General features: G+C 39.1%; 2 protein-coding genes across 3 annotated transcripts; one reads left to right on the forward strand and one right to left on the reverse strand.

The window, feature by feature from the left end:
* Positions 1-213: 213 nt before the first annotated feature.
* LOC121895787 (neuronal acetylcholine receptor subunit alpha-4-like) lies at positions 214-8,147 on the forward strand. The gene is made up of 5 exons (XM_042409237.1): positions 214-314; positions 1,276-1,320; positions 1,410-1,519; positions 3,387-4,821; positions 7,371-8,147. Exons 2-5 carry the CDS (start codon positions 1,291-1,293, stop codon positions 7,494-7,496), a joined length of 1,701 nt encoding a protein of 566 aa, XP_042265171.1. The 5' UTR covers positions 214-314; positions 1,276-1,290; the 3' UTR covers positions 7,497-8,147.
* A 7,851-nt stretch (positions 8,148-15,998) lies between these two features.
* Positions 15,999-20,921, reverse strand: zgpat (zinc finger, CCCH-type with G patch domain). 2 transcript variants are annotated; one of them, XM_042409026.1, is made up of 7 exons: positions 20,725-20,921; positions 19,623-20,245; positions 19,039-19,172; positions 18,359-18,514; positions 18,062-18,184; positions 16,961-17,372; positions 15,999-16,503 (listed from the first exon to the last, which is right to left on the reverse strand). In XM_042409026.1, the coding sequence occupies exons 2-7, from the start codon at positions 20,228-20,230 to the stop codon at positions 16,365-16,367; spliced, it is 1,572 nt and encodes a 523-aa protein (XP_042264960.1). In that variant the 5' UTR covers positions 20,231-20,245; positions 20,725-20,921; the 3' UTR covers positions 15,999-16,364. The 2 variants fall into 2 exon arrangements, with proteins under 2 accessions (XP_042264960.1, XP_042264959.1); XM_042409025.1 differs by having other exon boundaries at positions 19,623-20,278.
* Positions 20,922-21,395: the final 474 nt, after the last annotated feature.

A 21,395-nucleotide genomic window follows, 5' to 3' on the forward strand; every position in this document is an offset into this window, starting at 1 on the left:
AGCAATATTATCTGATGCGTGTGGAAATATGCAGTATTAAAAACAAATATCAATGTGTACTGTTTTAAAAAAGACAAGAAATGATACAGAAGGACTACAAGGGGCCATGTCATTAGTCTAAAGCTTTCCTAATGTGTCTAATTTCTTCTCTCCTCCCCTCAGTTTGTTCCCAAGCTGGACCCCGGGCCCATGCTGAAGAGAGGCTGCTCCAGGATCTGTTTGTACATTACAATAAGCTCTCCCGGCCGGTGGAAAACACTTCAGACACAGTGCTAGTTCACTTTGGACTTTCTATTGCCCAGCTGATAGATGTGGTGAGGGAAACCTCACAGCCTTGAAACACAGGATGTCTTTCTTAAGAGTTGATTTATCATAATGAATATTACATTATGATGGTGTTGGTGCAATGTAATTGTGTAAATGACATATCTTCAATTGTGCCCTCTCTGTCATATGTATTATATTCATTATGATCACAATAGCAACCAGCTCAAAGTTACACCAGGCAAGAGAAATAAATTTCAATTTACTTATCAACGGAAATGAGACCACAACAGAGAAGACTGCATTATTTTCCCAAATTAAATTCAGTTGTCATGTACGGACACCAGTGATAAATATTCAACACTGTCACCTAAACAGCAATCCAAACACAGCTGGTCTCTATTAAATACCATCTTTATTCTCTCTTGTCCCTATGGTATCTTTGCATTACGGGCCCTCTGCTCTGGAGATTTAAACATGAGCATTTTACAAAATTATGTTAGAGGATTTCTGTTGACTAAGGTAAAACCTTTTCACTGCCATTTGGAGCCACAAACATGCAAAGTTGCCTGGTGCAGCTTAAAGATTGAATATGTGTAGCCTGCATTTCTGTGGGGCTGATTCTCAAGGTTTTGACACACAATTAGGTGACTGTGCTTGCTCCACATGTCTGGTAGTGAGAGTCAGCTCTGGGTGAAGTTGTCTTCTCCGACAGTGCCTTAGATGTTGCTGGGGAAGAGCTAGAGAAAGCAGCTTGCCAGCAGTGGCAGCAAAGCAGCATACAGTGAGAGTGTTCTTGCATGAAAAACTGCCAAATATATTTTTCCTGGTGTATTACACAACTAATCTGTCTTTATAAATAGAGGGTATGCTTGGAAAACATGAATTAGTAGAAAATGAGATGTTCAAAGACATTCTACCTAAGTGATGATGAAATCCAGACTGTCATACAATTAATTTGAAAGAAGATTAATGTCACAACGATTTCCTTCTCTGTTTACATGAAATAAGGATGAGAAGAACCAGATGATGACCACAAACGTCTGGGTCAAGCAAGTATGTAATGATGAGAGGCAAAACATTTGCTTAAGATTCAGTCCAATATAAAGCTACAGTATGTAAATGTGATAAATGTTCTCCTACAGGAATGGAACGATTACAAACTCCGCTGGAACCCGGAGGAATATGAAAATGTCACCTCTATCCGTATTCCCTCGGAAATCATCTGGAGGCCCGACATCGTCCTCTACAACAAGTGAGGATCTGTATCAGTAGCTTGTGTGTTTTAATGTGAAGATATTGCAAGAGATACTGTTCACACAGTTGCACAAAGCAGTTGCTGGGATCTTAAATGTTGCAATTCTCAAGGCAAAAATAATCATATAGCAACTAATGTTCAGCTTTTGATGATTTAATTCCAACAGATGGCATGACTGGAGGGAAAACATGAAGATTCTGCTGTTGTGCCAAACATCTTGTCCTGTGCCAATGTCATAAAGTAATTTAGCTAAAATAAATGTGAACAAGGTCAGCCTTAATGGATGTGGTTATAAACAAAGCACAAAGCAATACATTAAGCAAGGAATTAGAAGATGAAACGTAATTGGATGTGTTTCAAAGGGACACACAGTTAAAATGCATCCAGTGACTGCCTCAGGTAGCTGAATTTATTTCACTCTAAATAAGGGAAATCTTGATCTATATGAAAAACTGTATCAGAAAAAGGCATGACAGAATTTGCAAACACAACTGTGAAAATCACATGTCATTGCAAAGATGATTGTGCTTTCTCATGATGAAATATCCATGGCTAGGAGCTAATAAGGCAAGGCACGGTACCACACACACAGGGTAATTCAAAGTATTTCATGTAAGACACTGAGACTAAAACAACAAAATGACATGAAACAAATAAAATTGCTTTCTGTACAAAGAGAAAAACAATCCTAAATCCTTAATCCTTTTGTGATTTACCAGTGAGTAGCAGGATTTTAAATCATCAAAATCAGTTTGTTGACAGACTGGAAACCTGTGCAGAGATTTGAAAAGTGGAGTGATATGCTTCTTAGTTTTAAGCTGTAGATGTCTCTTAGCTTTTTAAGATAGCCCTGAACCTGGAGATAAAGGAATGGATCTTGTTTGCCCATAAATTCTCTAATTCATTTTATATTGTTAATATGGTAGCAGGCTGACTTTATTATTGCTTTGATGTGGCTGTTAGATTTAGGTTTCAATCTATGACTACACCAAGATTTATGATTTAGGTTAAATTTATTGTTGTAATGCAGGATCAGACTAAAGGGCAACATGCATTAGTTGCAAGTCGAAGTTACAGGGCCAGTGTGTGTGTTGGTGTGTATGTTTCCTTTATCAGTAGGTTTTACTAGGTCAAAACGCAGGCTTTCACTCTGTAACAAGATTTTAAGTGATTTTAAGAGAGTTGAGCACTTACTTCAGCCCTTTCTTCTTTGTCACCAAAACAATTACTTTGGTATTATTGTTTTTAATTGCAGGAAATGTTGGCACATGCAGTCTTTTGTTTATTTTACGAAACTCATTTGGTGATACAGACATATAAATGTGAGTGTCATTGGCATATATGTTTAAGAATATACCTTTTTTGCTAAGTTTGAGCCAATAGAGGTATGTGGAGAGAGAATAAAAGATAGAAAAAGATTATAATCATGTTAAATTATTCTCTAATGATGCTCTCTCAACTAACAGCTCCTTATTAAAATAATTCTCTCTTGAAAGAACATCAGCAGTGATGAAAACATTTGCATTTTGTATCTTTTGCACTTATCATGTGATTTAAAAAAGTTTAATTTTTCTAGTTGGTCAATCATTCAAATAAAAAAATACTATAAGTTTGTAGCGTGTACTTAATGGAAGTCATTGGTTGTAATAAGAACTAATTATGGCATGTTGTTTTATGAATGACTGAAGCGCTAACACAGAATCATTTTCCCAATACTTAAGTGTTTAAAAAACTGTCAGATTCTGTCAAAGGTAAAAAAGTACTGAAAATACTGAAGGTTATGCAACTTTTGATGACAGCAAAAATGTAAAGTACATTTTATTAAATGTGTTTGCCTCTTCTATATCCCATTCTTCATCTGCAGTGCTGATGGCGACTTTGCAGTAACTCACCTCACAAAGGCACACCTATTCTATGACGGTCGGATAAAGTGGATGCCACCGGCCATTTACAAGTCTTCATGCAGCATAGATGTCACATTTTTCCCTTTTGACCAGCAAAGCTGCAAGATGAAATTTGGTTCTTGGACCTATGACCGTGCCAAGATCGATCTGATCAGCATGGCCAGTGATGTGGACCAGATGGACTACTGGGAGAGTGGCGAGTGGGTCATTATGAATGCAGTGGGCAAGTACAATACTAAAAAGTATGAGTGCTGCACAGAGATATATGCTGATATCACTTACTATTTCATCATCCGGAGGCTTCCATTGTTCTACACCATTAACCTTATCATCCCCTGTCTGCTTATCTCCTGTTTGACTGTGCTGGTGTTTTATTTGCCATCACAGTGTGGAGAGAAGATCACCTTGTGTATCTCAGTGTTACTTTCCCTAACAGTATTCCTCCTGCTGATCACAGAGATAATACCATCTACATCACTGGTGATTCCGCTGATTGGTGAATACCTTCTGTTTACCATGGTCTTTGTCACACTCTCCATCATAATTACTGTCTTTGTTTTAAACGTACATCATCGATCTCCACAAACCCATGGCATGCCTCACTGGGTGCGGAGAGTATTCTTGGACTTGGTGCCTCGGGTCCTCTTCATGAAGCGTCCTCCAGGCACAGCCAAGCAGCACTGCAAAAAACTTATCGAGATGATGCACCGTCCAACCACTATATCAGCAACAGGCAACTCACAGGCCTTTTGGTCAGGGTTAGAGACAGGGTTAAGACAAATAGGACAGATTGATAATACACTCCCAAAGACTCAGTCAAACAGTCCAAACATCCTGGTCTGCTCCCCTTCTCCACCCTCTTCTCCGATTGACGACCTCAATGAGAAAGATCATCCACTGAAGGCTAGCATTTTCTGCCGGTCCCCAACTGGTCAGTATTCAGTTCTCTCAGAGAAGCAACTCCACCGGGGTCACATCTCGTCAGCCTCGTCTTCTTCCCAATTGTCCTTGCCCCCAACTTTGCCACTGGGCCCCCTTCGCAGCCTATCCAGGGATGAACCTAATGCACTGGCACAGAATGGCCGCTCCCTCAGTGAAGAGCAAATGTGTGACCAAAAGAGGGAACCTCCTCAGAGAACTGGTCATCGGTGTCGCTCCCGCAGCTTCCAGTACTGCTGTCTGCACAATGAAGGACCTGGGACCACTGGGATTGCAGGGCGAGTGAAACAAGCCTTTACAGATCACCTAGCAGAAACACTCACAAAAGAGTCCACTAAAGACACGAATACCGAGCAGGATGCCATAGTTCCAACTATTTCCCCAGCTGTGCAACGGGCCATAGAGGGAGTTCAATACATTGCTGATCATCTCAGGGCAGAGGATGCAGACTTTTCAGTGAGTTGACTCCAATTATTTTTATTTACGTAACCAGTAAAACCTTGGTAATGACATAACAATTTCAATATTTTTATGTAGTGCTCATATTTGAAAAGATATGCAAAAATCTGAAGTCACACAGGGTTCCTTATAACCTAATGTGGCTTAAATGTTTGCCAGTTTCCATTCAATGTTTTTGGATGAGTACAATCCCTTCAGCACATGCAATAGGGCTGTCACTTTTTGTTTGAACATGGGAAAATAATTGAATATTTGGTATGTAAGCATCTGTTTGGATTCAAAATTCTCAGTGTAGGCAATGCATTGTATTTCTCTGTGTGATTGCTGACTGTAAAAACGCAACTGCCTTGTAGTGTAAGCTTGTCACTCAAGTGAGGCAGCGCAAACACTGCGGATGAATGGATTGCTGTCAGACCAGATTTCACCCTTGCTTGCACGTTGATATAAAAAGCAGGAGGGATAGGAAATAAGCATGGGCAGAGTTGTAAACATAAACTGCCACAGCTAGCAAGCAAACCACAGTTTACAAACAGCTTTTTTTATTAAACACTTTACTCTCTATTAAATGTCATCCAAGGAGGGTTGAATCGAGGGCAGCTGGACTTGGTTAAAGATACGTGAAGACATTTCGCCTCTCATCCAAGGTGCTTCTTCAGTTCTAACTGACTGTCAGGAAGTCCCAGGTACCTCTGTGGGGTCATTATTGAGGTCATTAATACCACTTGGTTCATTAGAGCTCCTGGCTGTTGTAATGACAGTTGTTAAGAGTCATTGGAGTCACCTGAGGCCAAATGTAAAGGACAGTTGGAGTTGTTAGATGAGGCCAAATGTGAATGGTTAAGTCTCCTGGGAAGAGATGAAAGGACAAAATTGTAGATGGGGGATAAGTGGTGTCGTAGACTTCCTCCTCTGTTGAGGGATGGTTTCTCTACTTTGACGTAGATAGCCTCTTTGACTCCTCTTTCAAACCATCTGTCCTCCCTATCCAACATATGCACATTGTTGTCCTCGAAAGAGTGTCCCTTATCTTTCAGGTGTAGGAAAATTGCTCAGTCTTGACCTGCGGAGTTGGCTCCCCTGTGTTGAACCATGTGTTTGTTTAATGGTTATTTAGTTTCCCTGATATACAAGTCTGTGTATTCCTCACTGCATTGGACTGCATACACTAGATTGCTTTTCTGGGTTCTAAAGGGTGGACCAGTTTCTGTCTTAGTGTCTTGCTGGGTTTGAAAAATGATCCTGAGTTTCTCAGATAATATAAGACATATAAGTAATGATGATGTTGTTGTATTTCTTCTTCTTTTTTCACCAACCACAGGGTCGTTGTTTTTCCTGGATCTTGTGGCTGTTTTTGCAAAGGTCAAGTTGGGGTATCCCTCAGATACAGTTTGTGCTTCTTCTCTTGGGCCTGGGCACTTGTTGGTACATTATCAGCTTGGTGGTGCAGGGTTCTGATAACTCTTAGCTTATGCTCCGGTGGGTGGTGAGAGTCAAAGAGTAAGTATTGATCTGTGTGTGTGGGTTTCCTGTATACTCCAATGTGGAGGCTCCTGTCCTCTTCAATGTATACAGCGCAGTCCAAAAAGGCCAAGCTATTGTTCCTGACATCCTCTTGTGTGAACTTGATGTTACTGTCCACTGAGTTAATGTGTTCTGTGAAGGCTTCCACTTCCTGGGTTTCAATTTTAACACATGTCGTCCACATATGTGAATGCAAGAACAAACAGCGAACATGTCCTTGCTCTCATTGCAGCAGCATCTCTCCTTCTCTGCTGCTTGCATTATTTCACCATGCAGTTATATCATATAAACAATCAATATTTCATACGTGCGAGATCAATTCCCATTCCATGTTTTAAAGTTCAGTAGGCTACATGGGTTGCTTTCAAATTCAAATCAGATTTCTCACAAAAGTGACAGCCCTAACGTGCAACATTGTCTTTTGTTTTTCCCACAGTGTCCTCTGTTGCTTTTTTACTAATGTATAAGTGTATACAAGCAGCTGCGATGCGAGCAGTATTGTTCTTATACTTTCCTGTGTATATTCTGTGTACCTGGAGGTTTAATAAGTATATCCACTTGGGGCAGATCGCAGCTGAATCCCCTCTGCCAACACTGGGATATCCTCCCTTAGAACTTTCGATATTGCACAGCGAGTTACACAAATGTGAAGGCTTGCATAACCCTAGAACAAATGACCATCAGACAATTTACTAAGACTACCGAGTTCTCATGCTGTCTGTTTATGTGTCATACTGCGAGTCTTCAGTTTTGACTGTGTAAAAAAGTTACTCTTCTTTATCATGTAATGTACTTTCAATCTCTAGCCAGTATTTGAAACAATGGGACCTCAGTAATTTGACCTTGAATTTTTCATAAGAGAGAAAAGTAAAGATTGAATGACATTTAGGAGATAGCTGCCTCATAATGAAAAAATCAGCCATTCGAGAGAAATCAATCAAGGGTGAAAACTGACAGCTGGTAAAAAGAAAGGTGGTGTGGTGTGAAATTTGAAATGTCCCTCTGCTGTTTCTCTTCTCTGCTAGGTGAAGGAGGACTGGAAGTATGTGGCTATGGTCATTGACAGGATATTCCTCTGGATGTTTGTACTGGTGTGTATACTGGGATCTGTTGGACTCTTTCTTCCTCCTTGGCTGGCTGGAATGATCTAAAAATCTCATCAAAGAAAACTGAGTCCAAGAACACTGAGATACGATCATGTCTCACATTGTAAAAAAAAAAAGAAAAAGTAATTTATCCCTTTATTTTCTATTTTTCAAAGGAACCACAAGTCACACTCATTGCTCTTGCCCCAGGTTATCAAAAGGTTACTCATAGAGAAACCAGATGAAATATCTATCATTGATTCCAGTGGGCATATAAATTCTTTATGAGGGCAAAAGGCCAACAGCGAAAATATCCTTCTGCACCACTCCATTTTGACATTGAGCTGTATAGCTCAAGCTGTCACCTTCATCAAAAACAGTGAAGAATAGCCTTTGACCCATTCACAACAGTGGAAAAGACCACAGGAAAAACCTACACTCTACTCTGAGCAGGAATTGTGAGATATTGATATGACTGCATAAGGTTTGGGTTTAATCTCAATTTTAACATTCCTCAACAATGTCAGTGATATACTGCAGTATCTTGATTATTCAGTGTTAGGTGGTGGGAAGATTTTCTGGGAAGGAGTTGTGTGTCTATGTGTGTGTGTTCAGGTGTAATGCTTTTTGCAGTTGTCACTGCTTAGGTAAGCACACATACAGCTCCGTGTTTTTTCTAATTGTAGCAGCCAAATAAACACATTTATTCAATATTTCTTTCAGCCATTCTCTTTGTTACTACCACAGCACTTTAGTGTTAAGAGGGTGGTGGGTGGCTGGGGAGGAGGGTTTTAAGTCACTCTCCAGTCATGCATAGCCCTTGCTTCCCTCAACCCTGGCCACCTCAAAAAAGGCACAGGCCAATTTAATTATTTCTTTTGCTTGATAAATCAGTAGAATAGAAGTAGAGTGATTGGCCTGATTCAAATTTTTGATAAGCATGATTTTAATAGGCCATAATCGTCTCATTTCATTCCTTTTTGGCACTGACATTAAAATTAAAGGGGAATATCAAAATCTCCACATTCTTTTGAGACATTTGTATCATTATCGTAAATAAAGGAAACCAGCCTCAACTCCGCATTTTACACTGTGCACCATCCAATCAGATCTGATGGGAAATCTAATGGATTTTATTGCACAAAACAAAAAGAGAGAGTTGTTTTTGATGCACAAAATGAGGTTTCCTGCAGTGGCAGATAGCGGAGGGAGTGAAATGCTGATGATGAAATCACTTCTGAATGTTTATGCTCTTCAGCAAAAAAAAAAAAACATGTCCAGAGCAAAAGCCAGAGAGCAAGAAGCAACCGGGTTTATGTGAAATGTTAATTAATAGTACCATTGGTGCAAGACACCAATCAAGATGTCATATTATTAGTATTTTGATGTTTTAAAATGTGGCAAATCATTACCATAGAAAAAGAAGTATTATACCTGAGGTTGATTTAAAAATGGATTTTATAATTGAATAGCTCCCCAATTTTGTTAATGACATCACATTCTGTTAACTTTAATACTGACCTGACTTTTGTGACCTTGCTTAATAGATTTTTTCAATATCTGCAACAGCTAAAAATGTACATCATTTAAAACCACTAATGATAAGAACAATTTAGTTCTGCACACAAAGGTTACAACTGTTAAGTGACTTGGCAGATGTTGAGTTGGATATAGTGTGAAATACTGTATATAGGGTTTATATGAGGATATTTTTCCCAATAATTGTCTGGAAACCGACCTGGCATGCTTTTTTTTGTGTTAACAAGTCCTCCAAATTAAATGACACAATATGTTGTTGGTCCATTCTCTCCAGAACGATACATTCAGTGTTTTCTGATCTGACACCATTATCGACAGGACTATATTGTTTTTCTGTGCTTTTGAAAACCATGTTTTCTTAGGGTTTGGTTAGGTTTCAGCACAGAAATGACTTGGTTTAGGGATAGATCATGGTTTGGGTTCAAATAACCACTTGGTTAAGGTTAGGGAATGATCATGGTTATGATTAAAAGAAATCAGTGTTGACTGTCGTAGGAAACAAGGCACGGACAGCAGTCTCCTGTGTTAAAGTCTAATGTCTTTTTGTCCCATCCATCCACCCCGACCTCCTCCATCTCTAGAGTCTGTGGCTCTATAATAACGTCATTCAATTTCCTCCTGTGCTCCTGACAGACAACAGTCATAACTACTATGGCTGGTACAGGATTTTCTCACTTGAATGTAAACATACAGTATGTTGAAACAAACAATACTGTCTGTCTGTCCGCTGCTTTGATTCAGCCTAAAATATCACAAGAACTATTGGATGGATTGCCATGAAATTGTATAGACATTAATTGTCCCCAGAGGATGAATCCTGATGATGTCAGTTATCTCCTGACTTTTCCTCTAGCACCACCAGCAAGTCAATGTTTTTACTTATCCAGTGAAATAGCTCAACAACATCTACTAGACTGATTGGCACAACATTTGTACAGACATTCATGGTTCTCATAGGATGAATTCTAATATCTTTGGTGATCCCCTCACCTTTCTTCTAATGCCACAATCAGGTTCACATTTGTGGTTCAGATTAAAATGTTTCAACAGCTATTGGATAGACTGTCTTGAAATTTGTTACAGATTCAGATTCAGACGACTTTATTCATCCCAGAAGGGCAATTCAGTTCTACAACAAAAGAAAAACTCACAGGCAAGCAGCAACACATCAGAGACAACAGATCAGCACATGAGTACAAGGAACACGAGCAGCAAACACACTCTGGCACCCTTGGGTCGCCCCATATATGCAGGCTTACACGAGGAACCAGATGAAAAGCAGGCAAAACAAAATAATTCACATAAGTGGAGTAAAGCATTCAGCAACACTCTGGCACCCTCAGGTCACCCAGTAAATGCAGGCTTACGTGAGGAGCCAGGTGAAAAGCAAACAAGGATAAAAACACCTGTCATAGTTCACATAAGTTTAAATGAATGTGGCATTCATTTAAAATGACTGTCGGTATTAAGCAGCCTGATAGCAGAAGGAATGAAGGACTTAGAGTAGCGGTTTGTTTTCCTAAGGGGCGCATAATAACGCCGGCCTGAGGGCATTACAGTGAATTCACTGGACAGAACATGGTCAGAATGGCTGATAATTCCTTTTGCTTTCTGGGATACATGTTTCTCCCAGAAGGAACACATGTCTCTTTGCTGGACTCCAGTTATCTTCTGACACGCATGTCCCTCTCTGGATGAATTGTAATAACTTTAGTGATCCCCTGACTTTTTGATCTGATGTACTGTCCAACACTTTAGTTTATGACCTGCAAAACCAATGACAATACCATCAGACTCAGCTGTACTTTGTGTTCAGTGCTAATTAGCAAATGTTAACATGCTAATATGCAATGCTAAGATGGTGAACATGGTAAACATTTTACCTGCTAAACATCAGAATGTTAATATTGTCATTGTGAGATGTTAGCGTGCTGACGTTAGCAATTAGCTCAATACATTGCTATGCAGTCTATCACATCCATGACAAGATCGGGTAACATTCAAATATTGTTTCCTATGGCATTGTAAGACCTCACAAAAGCAGTCTACACTTATTATACACTGATTACGTTATTGCCAAAGTATTTTAATTAACTGTTTTAATAAAAGACGTTGAAAAATGGATCAGACAAGTAATTGCTTCGTTTTGTTATTGTCAAAAAAGTTGAAACCTGTCAGGATATTGAGGTATATTGTTATAATAAATGTGACTATTTTTATTTAAAAAGTTTATTTTTGGACTTTTACACTCCACTAATCCCCATTAATCCCCAAAAACTATTATTTCACCTTTCATGTCCAAATATAAAGTATATACATTTATATGGTCAATCTGGTATGACAAGCTTAAAGCTAAAACCCACCATTTGGATAGTGTTTTTATGGTAGATACTATAATTTGGTGTACTTATGAAACGCGACTGTATGCCGTCATGAAATATTTATGACAGAACAAAACATGCAACAACCCAAAGAGCAGCTGACTTTGCTCTTCATGACAGCGGAACACTCATGAGCTATGTTAAACTGTATCTATTTCCTGTTTAAATTTTTTTTTTAATTTCTTAAAATTGCAGCAATGTGCATCCCATCTCCTGACATTAAGCACATTTTGTTAACCTGAACATACAGATATACAATACCAGTCAAAGATTTGGACACACTAGAATGAGAAAGTGTGTGATCCCCTCACACAAAGAAAGTGTGTCCAAACTTTTGACTAGTTCTGTACAAGAAAAATATGATGTTTTTTTATGATGTATGTACATAAAGTATTCATCAGTAGTGAAAAAAAAATCCTACTTATTTTTGATGCTTTATTTGAAGTGTATTAACTTTGTCACTGTTCTTTTATACAATTCACCAAAGCACAACCCAAGAACAGTCATTTTTCAGTGTTATTTTTCTGTTTTTTTAAATCAATTTTATGTGCAGTAAAATAAAGCTACACCTAAAAAGGTATAAAAGGTTAATAAGATATGACATGATACATATAATCACTTAATAGCGAGGTTTTTAAAAAAAAAAAAAAAAATTCTTTTCAAAGTTGTGAACGATCTACATGTTTGGCCTACACTGCAAAGACCAAGCCTCCTTAAATCTTAAGCATATAAGATGGACTAATTAGAAAAGGTGAGAATACAGCTACTGAACACCAAAACATGAATGTTACACAGGGGTACACTTTCAATCACAAAATCGCAATCCCCCACTGACTTCCAATGTAAAATGTGAAGATAGATTTTTTTTAAATTTGAAACTGCATTTTGTGGATGTGCAGTCAAAAAGTCATGTTTCATTTTTTTTGTGAAACCTGAATTCAATTTAGTCCATCCCTCTAAATGAAAATGCTCCATTCTGTAAACAAAATGTGCAAAAAGGAGTGGAGTAACAACACCAACAATACAGTGCGACTGCTTTTCAACACCTTATGAACAAAGCACCAAAATCAAAAAGTATTAAATTATTATTTACCAGCAAGTCATCAACTCTTTTCCATAAATTCTATTCCCATATATCTGCATCCTACTGTTCCACCTCAGTGAAACCTCAGATTTGATTAGATTTCAAAGCATGTAACGTTACACTTGAATGCCCAAAGTGATGACCTCAATTTTGACCTTAGCCAACAAACTATTGTATTCCACTGGCTCAGCAGAAGACCAGCCATTGATCATTATGTAAAACACAGACAGGAGAAAATAGCGATTAAGCACAATATGGAGTCACAGCACTTAAAACAAGGTGAAATACCTGCAGTGATTTCAGCACATAATCTGCACAAGAAAGATTCCAGGACAGTCTGAAATACACTGAAGTAGCACTTTGGCTTTGTTGCAACTCCAAATCAGTTCAAAACTCTGTTTTATATAAAAAAGCGAGCTTAAGTTAGTCTTTTGTCTGTATGCAAAGATTCATATATGAACAGATATTAATTTCCATTTGTCCCTCCAGTTTTCTCTGAAAACACAATACTGCGGTACATTGTCAATTGAATTCCAAAATGAAATGAGGATGGTCTTTATGAAGCTACAATCTAATGTCCAATAAATGATGAGACAAGCCTTTTCAGCAGGGATTTCATATGCATAATTTCAGTATTAAATACTCGTACAAATGCAAATTAAGTCAAATGGTGCTGCTCAATAAAAGGTCCACTGCATTGGCTGCCTCAACAAAGCAATGTGAAATGCCATGCAAGTACACAAAGTTATTAATTACAACTAAATGTCATGTTATTAAATTTACCTTGGTGAAAAAATGACCTTCAACGCTAATTTCAATTAAGTGATTGTCTTTGCAGATACGTATGCCAGCGCTTTGATAATTAATTTAGACATGGAGAGGTGTTTTAATTTAATAACTCTGGCTAAATCCAGTGATTAGATGCTTAGCACATGATGAATCTGATGGTAAAACTGCTAGCTGTTTCCTGATAAACTGTTATGTATATATGTCCTGTATGTGGATGAGGGGCTCTGCAAGCAATATTTCAATAGTTTTGCTTTTTTTTTTTTCATCTAAAGCAAAACTCACTATTATATCAGGTATGTCAAGACAACATCTTCACACAATAAAAACATTCTGTTGTATTACAACACATTATCTAGGATGTTGCTTGCAACAATGTGGGTTTTTAAATTACACAAACTGATGTCTTTACATTTTTTGTTGATATTTGCATTCATGCACTGCAAACTGTGGACCCTAATACTCAGCTTAACTCTTTTGAATTGTTTATATTTACTTTTACATAAAGGTAAGCCCCATCTGATTCCCTGTTTACACTCAAACCAATCTGCATACGTAAATGAATACACTTTATACATTTTCCTAATCTACTGTACAAGCACAAACTGTTGTCTGCCATTAGCGCAAACAGATGACAGAAATAAAAATTCAAGCTGGAGGGTCTGCTGGGGCCCAACTCTCGCTTTATGATCAGCCTTGGCAGGTGCGGGGGCCTGCAGCCCTTGGCAGGGCTCTACTGGCGCTTTTCCACTCTCTGTTAGTTGGCAAACACCACCGTGGGGAAGGAGAGGAACACTAAGTGAATAATCATGACCTGAACAATCTGATCTGTGTGATACGTTAAAAATCATGTTGATAGATAACTGACTCCATTCTGATTTATTTCCTCATGTGAATGAGGCTCAAACTCAATCTGAAATATCCAAATCCTTTTGCGTTTCTCCTGTTTAAACATTAAAGGATAAGTTCGTAATTTTTCAAGTCAATATGAACACTGGAAGAGGTTTTGCTTGCTGTAATCATTCCTCTTATTCATACTGACCATTAAAAGATCCCCTTCTAATGCATTTTTAATGTAAGTGATGGGGGACAAAATCCACAGTCCTTGTTTTGAAAAAAAAGAAGAAAAAAAAAAAGAGTATTCAAAAGTTAGTCAAAACAAGTGGATATCTTCCAAAGTAGTCTTTTTTTAGTATAACATGAGTGAATATTGTGCTAAAAAGAATTCCAATTTGGAAAATATCAAACTGATATGACTAGTTTGGACAGCTAGGCCTTGTATACATGATATGGTTGGGCAATTACACAATACCATCTATATGCCTATCAGTTAGACTACAAATCTGTAACATAGCCAGGTAGAATAACATTAGAAAGCTCAACCTACTCTACACATTTAGAGGCCTACCCCTAAAGGCCGGCAGCTCTTAGTTAAACAGCTTAGTGTGAATTCTCGAGTAAAACATCAGTCAAGGTGGCCTCCCGATCAATTTTCCCATCACACCTCCTTAATCACATAATCCAGGCTCTGATATGTGCCGATTAGCTGTGAAAACTCCACTAATAGGCCAGTCTGAATCCATACCTGAGACAGGTGTTGGTATGTGTGTGCAGCGCATACAGATGCCCAAGAATGTAGACAACACACCTAGACCTGTACACACACACACACACACACAGAAAATCTGCTACTGGCTCGGCAGTGATACCCTCAGAGACCCGAGGCTCATAAATGGGGTAAACCATGAAGCGCAGACCCACCCCGAGGGATCCCATTAAATCAACACCCACACACTGCATTTTTACCATTTTCCCCAATGATCAGCAAATTCAGTGTGATCCCTGCAGTCACCGCCAATCTAAAAGTGCTGCCACTCAACAGATCAGAGCACGAGTGGGGCTTCCCTCAGGGTATTCAGCAGAGGGGTTCTGCATGTGTGGCTGCCTCTGCCAGAGTCCACCCAGAGACTTCATGGATGGTTGCCACAGTGCACTGTATCTCACTGCTACTCCTACTGCTTTAACTTGAGGTATTTACTATCTCTTTACCCTTAGGGATAGCAGGATCGCTGTGACTTACTGATGGCCACTGGCTTTCTAGCTGTCTTTCATGGACTCAAGCTTCAGCATATCTCAGCTGTTCTGTTTCTTTTGGAAAGGATTCATTAAAAAAGTTGAACACAGGCAGCAGGAACTGTAGTTTTGTGTTTTCTTTTTTAAATTTCACCCTTTTATTATACGGTGTCACATTTAGATTGGTACTTGCGCATAACAAAAAGGGATAAAAGCCCATCTGTTCCTCATGAGCCCAATGGAGGAAGACCTCATCTACAGCTACCTAATATCACGACTTCAACCTTTACTGGAGTCTGAAAGGCAGCAAGGTAGATGCAGTCACAACCCGCCCAGACAAGCTGCTCTCCAAATTCATTATTTAATAGATAGGTTTCGGTTGTAGTTTCAAAGGTGTTGTGCATGAGCTGGCAAGAGGCGTGGGCGTTGGAGGGGCTTCACTTCAAAACTTGGAAAAGGTCTCCTAACTCCTGAGAATGTAATTTTAAAAATCAGCCAGAAGTCGAAGTCGAGGCATTCTGCTCATACCATGGGAGCGGCCTGTGGCCAGAATGATTGAGACGCCTCCTAGAAAAGTATAACAAAGAACACATTTTCTACAAGTATTAAAAATTCTGTGGTGGAGAACATTTTTTTTTTACACTGGGGTGTAGTTGTGTAAAGGTGTGAAGGTGTGAGTGTGAAGAAAAAGGAAAATGCACAGCATATTCTCCAAATGTATGGTTTTTAGTGCAGAAAAAGAAAAATGCACTGAGACAAAATGTTCATTACAAATAAAAATTAGTTTGTAACATTATTGTGAACCGTACAATCTGAAACCAAACATCTGTTCGCAGACAATAAACTGCTCAGTTTTTGAAAATAAAACAAATGATCTTCAGCAAATGATCCATTCTGCATAAAGTTGGCTCTGCCGCCAGCCCAAATCCATGATGCCGGTGAGCAATAATGCTAAAAAAAATGTTTTTAAAAAAACAGTGTAGCAAATAACTGACAGTAGGCGAGGGACAAAGGTTCATTTCAGACAAGCAGTGCTTCCCTTTATCCTCCAAGTCTTTGAGAGAACTGAGTTCAGAACTCGGTCATCTTCTTGTGTGTATCAGCCTTCTTGTGCTCTCCCTGGATTGACAGCTCCTGGGCTTTCTGCTGGGCCAGCAGCCGGCGGGCCGCTGACAGCTTCTCTTCCAGTTGCTTCACTCTGGATGCGTCCCTTTGCACACACAAACAAGAAATATATTAGAAAGTGTGGAGGGACGAGGAGACAAGTTGGCTTAGCTGCACTTTCCAGAATGAGCTGGCCACAGAAACAGTATCTAAACTCAAATCTTCGCACCTTTTTTACATTTTCACACAACTCCCACAACCCTTCTTATTTGTGAATTTAAATGAGTAACATCTTTACTTGACAAGAGCTACGTAAGCAACTAGTGTGCTCATATTTAACAACAAACAATAGCTGTGTGAGTAATGTATTTATTTTCATGTTATGCTATGTTTGCTTATACATTTTGTATGTACTCCAATGGAAGAGACAACAGCTGCTGAGCATCAATGGAGACAAAGAGTTTGATGTGATTATTAATGACGTCAGTTTTCAGCCTTCACTGAAGTCAGATTAGACATGAATGTACAATATATGAACAACATGCAAAGAATCCAGTACAGACCTGCCCGTCTGTCTTCTGAGTGACTCAGTCAGTTTCTGGATCTCCCTCTCAGTCTGGGACACCCGCTCAGCAGCCTGGAACAGCTTCACATTCAGACTCCTCTTGGTGCTTTTCCCTCCCCTGTACGCCTCCACCCCAGTGGCTGCTGAAGGCACGGCAGCACCCCCCTCAGCAGAATTGGAGCTCTTGCCACCTAGTTTGTGGTTGAGAAAGTCAAAGACGGTACGGCGCCCTCCTGAGGAATCTCGAGGCTTTCTTCGCCGCTTTGGACGGCCCGTTGTTGTGCCATCTTTTGCGGCCTTGCTATGGGTGCGTCTCTGGGTTAACTCGGCACACTGGTCCAGAGACTTACCTTTGGGTAGGACCACTGCCATCACTGGCTCTACTCGACCCTCCTGCATCTTTCCTAAACCTGAGAGAGCAAAAGAGTGAGGAAGAGAAACACACAACCATTTCTTTTGTACATCTGCACACAGACAAAAGCAAGAATACTGGTAAAAGACATTTAATTCAATCAGTTCACAATTATTAGCAAAACCAGTTTTCAACCATTCTGATTTTGTCCCCTGTAATGTTACCTTAGAATGTGGTAAATATCTGTATGTATAGCTATTTCAAACTTTTTTTTTCCATTTTTGGTAAAAAAAAAAGTCATTCAACAACTGCAGTGTTAACAGCAGCATTCAGAGGGTATAGTATCACACATCATGTAATAGAAGTATTGTACATGTGAATGTGGTAAATCAGTATAAAATCTGTATTAGTAAATGTTCATTATATCCAGGTTTAATCAGACAGCATTTCCCCCTTGTTTTGTATTATTTTGCTCAGCTTGCAAACAGAAATAATTAAAGTTCTTATTGTGGGATCTTATCCTGTAGTTGGTATGATACTGATGATAAGCACAGCTGTTACAAACAATAACAACGGCTCTGTTCTATTCTAAGTGTCCCAGTAAGCCGTGACAGAGTCACAGTGAGCCAACACGCACAATATCAGGACCCTGAAAATGATAAAGCTAAATGGAAATTCAACCAGGACTTTCTTGCTACTGTGACTTCAGAACCTAAAATGTGTTTCACAATGTGCACTTGCACTTACCTTTCCCATATTCGTAGCCCATTTTCATCATAAGCTTGGATCCGATGCCTCTGGTATGAGCCTCCCAGCCACCAAAATGAGAAGTATTTAACGTTACAACGGATTCTACAGCAGAGTCCATAACTGTTGGGTAGCAAGTGAAAATTAAAGCAGAAAGAGAACGTTATTAAGTAATGGAGAAATAGTGGAAAAACAAACATATTCAAATGTATGACTCTTTATAAGCATGTAAAATAGAATACAATAATAACTCAAATATTGATTTACCTGGGAGCGGCAACACACATTCATACACACCTTTTGCATAAGCCGCATCATCCCCATCGTCCAGGTCTGAGTCAGAGGAGAGCGGGTCGTCTTCTCTCAGTGGCGGGATAACACAGTCGGCCTCGACCACAACATCTTTCATCAGCAGTGAGTTAAACTTCACAGTGTAGAAACCACTGTCAATTTCTACATCGAGAGAAAGCGTTCCCAGTCAGCAAAGCATACAAACTTACTGGAGCAACCGTTATCCAGCTTTGTTTACCATCTGGGTTACATTTTATAGATTGTAGTGCTCAATATGTTTTTATACTGAATATGTGTAGAATCATGACACCTTAACATGTTGAATCAAACCATTTTATAAATCATTTCAAGCCTCGGTTATGTGGCACGAAGGACTAATTTGAAATGCCTGTACTTTGGTACAAGCTAGTGTTTAGCTCCCATACAAGCTTACCAAATAGTAACATCTTTGTTGACATGTCACAAATGAATCTGAATGGAAATAACACAATTCCTGACTGGTGAGTGATGTTATTTGACATTAAAAAACTTTTATTTGCAAAGATCAGCTTTAGTTAGCATGGATTCATTGGCCAAATTATAAGCACTGAACACTGTACAAAGCAGCATGGTAATGTGTTGACTCCCTCAGTAACATGACATTTTGGTACGCAAAGTTACTGTAAAGTACACTGTCAAAGGAATACCTGTGATTTTGGCTGGGTACCAGATGCCATCCTCGTGTCGTGCTAAGCAGGAAGAGCCTTCTTCAAGATTACTGAGGTCACACTCCAGGAACTCTCTGAGCTCCGACACATACACCACCTCACCATGGGAAAACCTTACAATAAACAACATAAAAAAAAGCCTTTTGAAGTGCTCTATAGAGAGAAGTACAAATAATCAAGCGATTCAACTGATATTGCTTAATGATGCTCAAAAAACTCGTCTTCATGATTTTCCTTGACAAAAATCTTCAGATAAGGCATTTAGACAACTAACTGACATCAAAACTTTACACTGAAACCCTGATTTGAAATACTTGTATTCTATACATTTCCTCTTATAAGACTTTTTCCTAATTCACTGCAAAAAACAAAAAAACAAAAACAAACTTATAATCAGAAAGAATAAAATCAATAGAGACAGAACAGTCTGTTCTATGTAGCTACTGTATGGTCAGGGTTGAAGCTGTGCCATGTGGACATCTGATGACACTTGCTGGACAATATCTGCTATTACAAAGAAATCAAGTGTAAGTGTAAAAAAAAAAACCACAATGGTACTTTACCTGCAATTATCCTGGAAGCGACATTTGTCCTCTAGGTAGAATGGACAAGGTTTCATAGACTTCTGGGTGGGATAGACATACAGCACTCTGACTTGTGCCTCTTCTCCATCTGGCGGCTCTGACCCCACCACCATGGCATTGTGATACTCAAGTGTCCCCCATGTTGTCCGGTAGGGTGCTCTTACTTTGGTACCACTGAGTGCATCTTCCTCATACTCCTCCTCTTCTTCCTCCTCCTCCTCCTCACCATCCTCTACCCCACCTTCCCTCTCTCTGGTATCAGAGTTACTACCTGAAGCCTCCTCCAGGTCTGAGTAGAAAGCAGCAAACTGAGCATCGAAACCGGCGTTTGCACTGTTTGTGTCAGCTGCTGCCTCTGACGTGTTTGCCTGTAGTCCATTGCTTTCCTCCAGGCTGGCCAGAAGTCGACTCTTTTTGACAGACACCAGGCTGGCCTCCGTGAGCTCTATTAGCTGACTGAGGTCCTCTTTCAGTTTGAGCAGGTCTGACTGCTGAGAGGGGTCCAGCCCAGCAGACAGGGCTGTCTCCACCTGCTGCAACTGGGCCACATAGGTAGTGATGGCTGCCTCCAGAGTTTCTTCATCCATGCTGTCACCTGACACCTGGGCAGGACAGGAATAGGTGGCATCAAGCCCCTAAGACACATGAAGAGTAAGAAGATAGAGGATTTACAGTGGAATCAACTTAACAGACCACAGCATAAGAAGTAAAACTGATTAGGCTGATATACTCCTGCTATTTTCATTCTTTCTCGTTGGAAATATAATTAGAACCTTTTCTGACTCATCTCATTAAAATCTTAGTGGCCATTAATTGATAGCAAAGACTAATCGAACAATAAGGAACCAATGATAGTTAGATTTATACATTTAACTATAATAATAATTGTTTTTTTTGCACTGAACGTATGCTGACTGCAATAGCTTTTCGGAAGGATTCGTTAAGCTGCTGTATTGTGTTTATGTATCGTCAACACCACTAATATAAGTCATCTACTGTACACAGTACATCGGAGCTAGTTTTAGCTGTTAGCCATCTTTAAGCTAACTTTCGGAACTGATAAAGATAAAAACAGCATTACCTTTGTTATTAGGTTAGCTGTCCGACCTCCACTGCATCGATGGAAGAAGTGATAGCTACGGAAAGATGTGTTGTATGAAAATACACAAATCAAATAGCTAAATACAGATACTGGAGGGGCACGGTCGGTCACAACGTTAACCGGTTCATTATCAAGCTATCGGTACAATCAAACTTCCGTTGGGACTTAACTTTCGAAATAAAATCTATATCGTAAGACCGAATGTTTTGACAATTCTGTTTATAAATAAACAGTTTATGAATAAACAGTTTATGAATAAACAGTTCATAAATAAACTATATAAATAAACTGTATATAAACAAACTGTATATAAATAAACTGTGCGTAAATAAACTGTATATAAATAAATAAACTATATAAAGAGAGATTAGAGATGCAGCTGACTTGTCTTAAACTAGTGTCTGAAGTTATAGTTATGCCAACAAAGCACTATCAAAATTCAAAATAATAATAATCCATATAACTATAATCATAATAACTTTATTTGTAGCACTTTTTATAACACAGTTACAAAGTGCTTCACATATAGGATAAAATACACACATACAAACACGTACATATGCCTGATACATAGAATATTCTATACTTTTTTCAGTCAAACCTACACTGTGCCTTTATTGTGAAGACAAAACCGGAAGTTTATTTTTGCT

The sequence above is a fragment of the Thunnus maccoyii genome, chromosome 4 (assembly GCF_910596095.1).
Source record: "Thunnus maccoyii chromosome 4, fThuMac1.1, whole genome shotgun sequence".
Lineage (NCBI taxonomy): Eukaryota > Metazoa > Chordata > Actinopteri > Scombriformes > Scombridae > Thunnus > Thunnus maccoyii.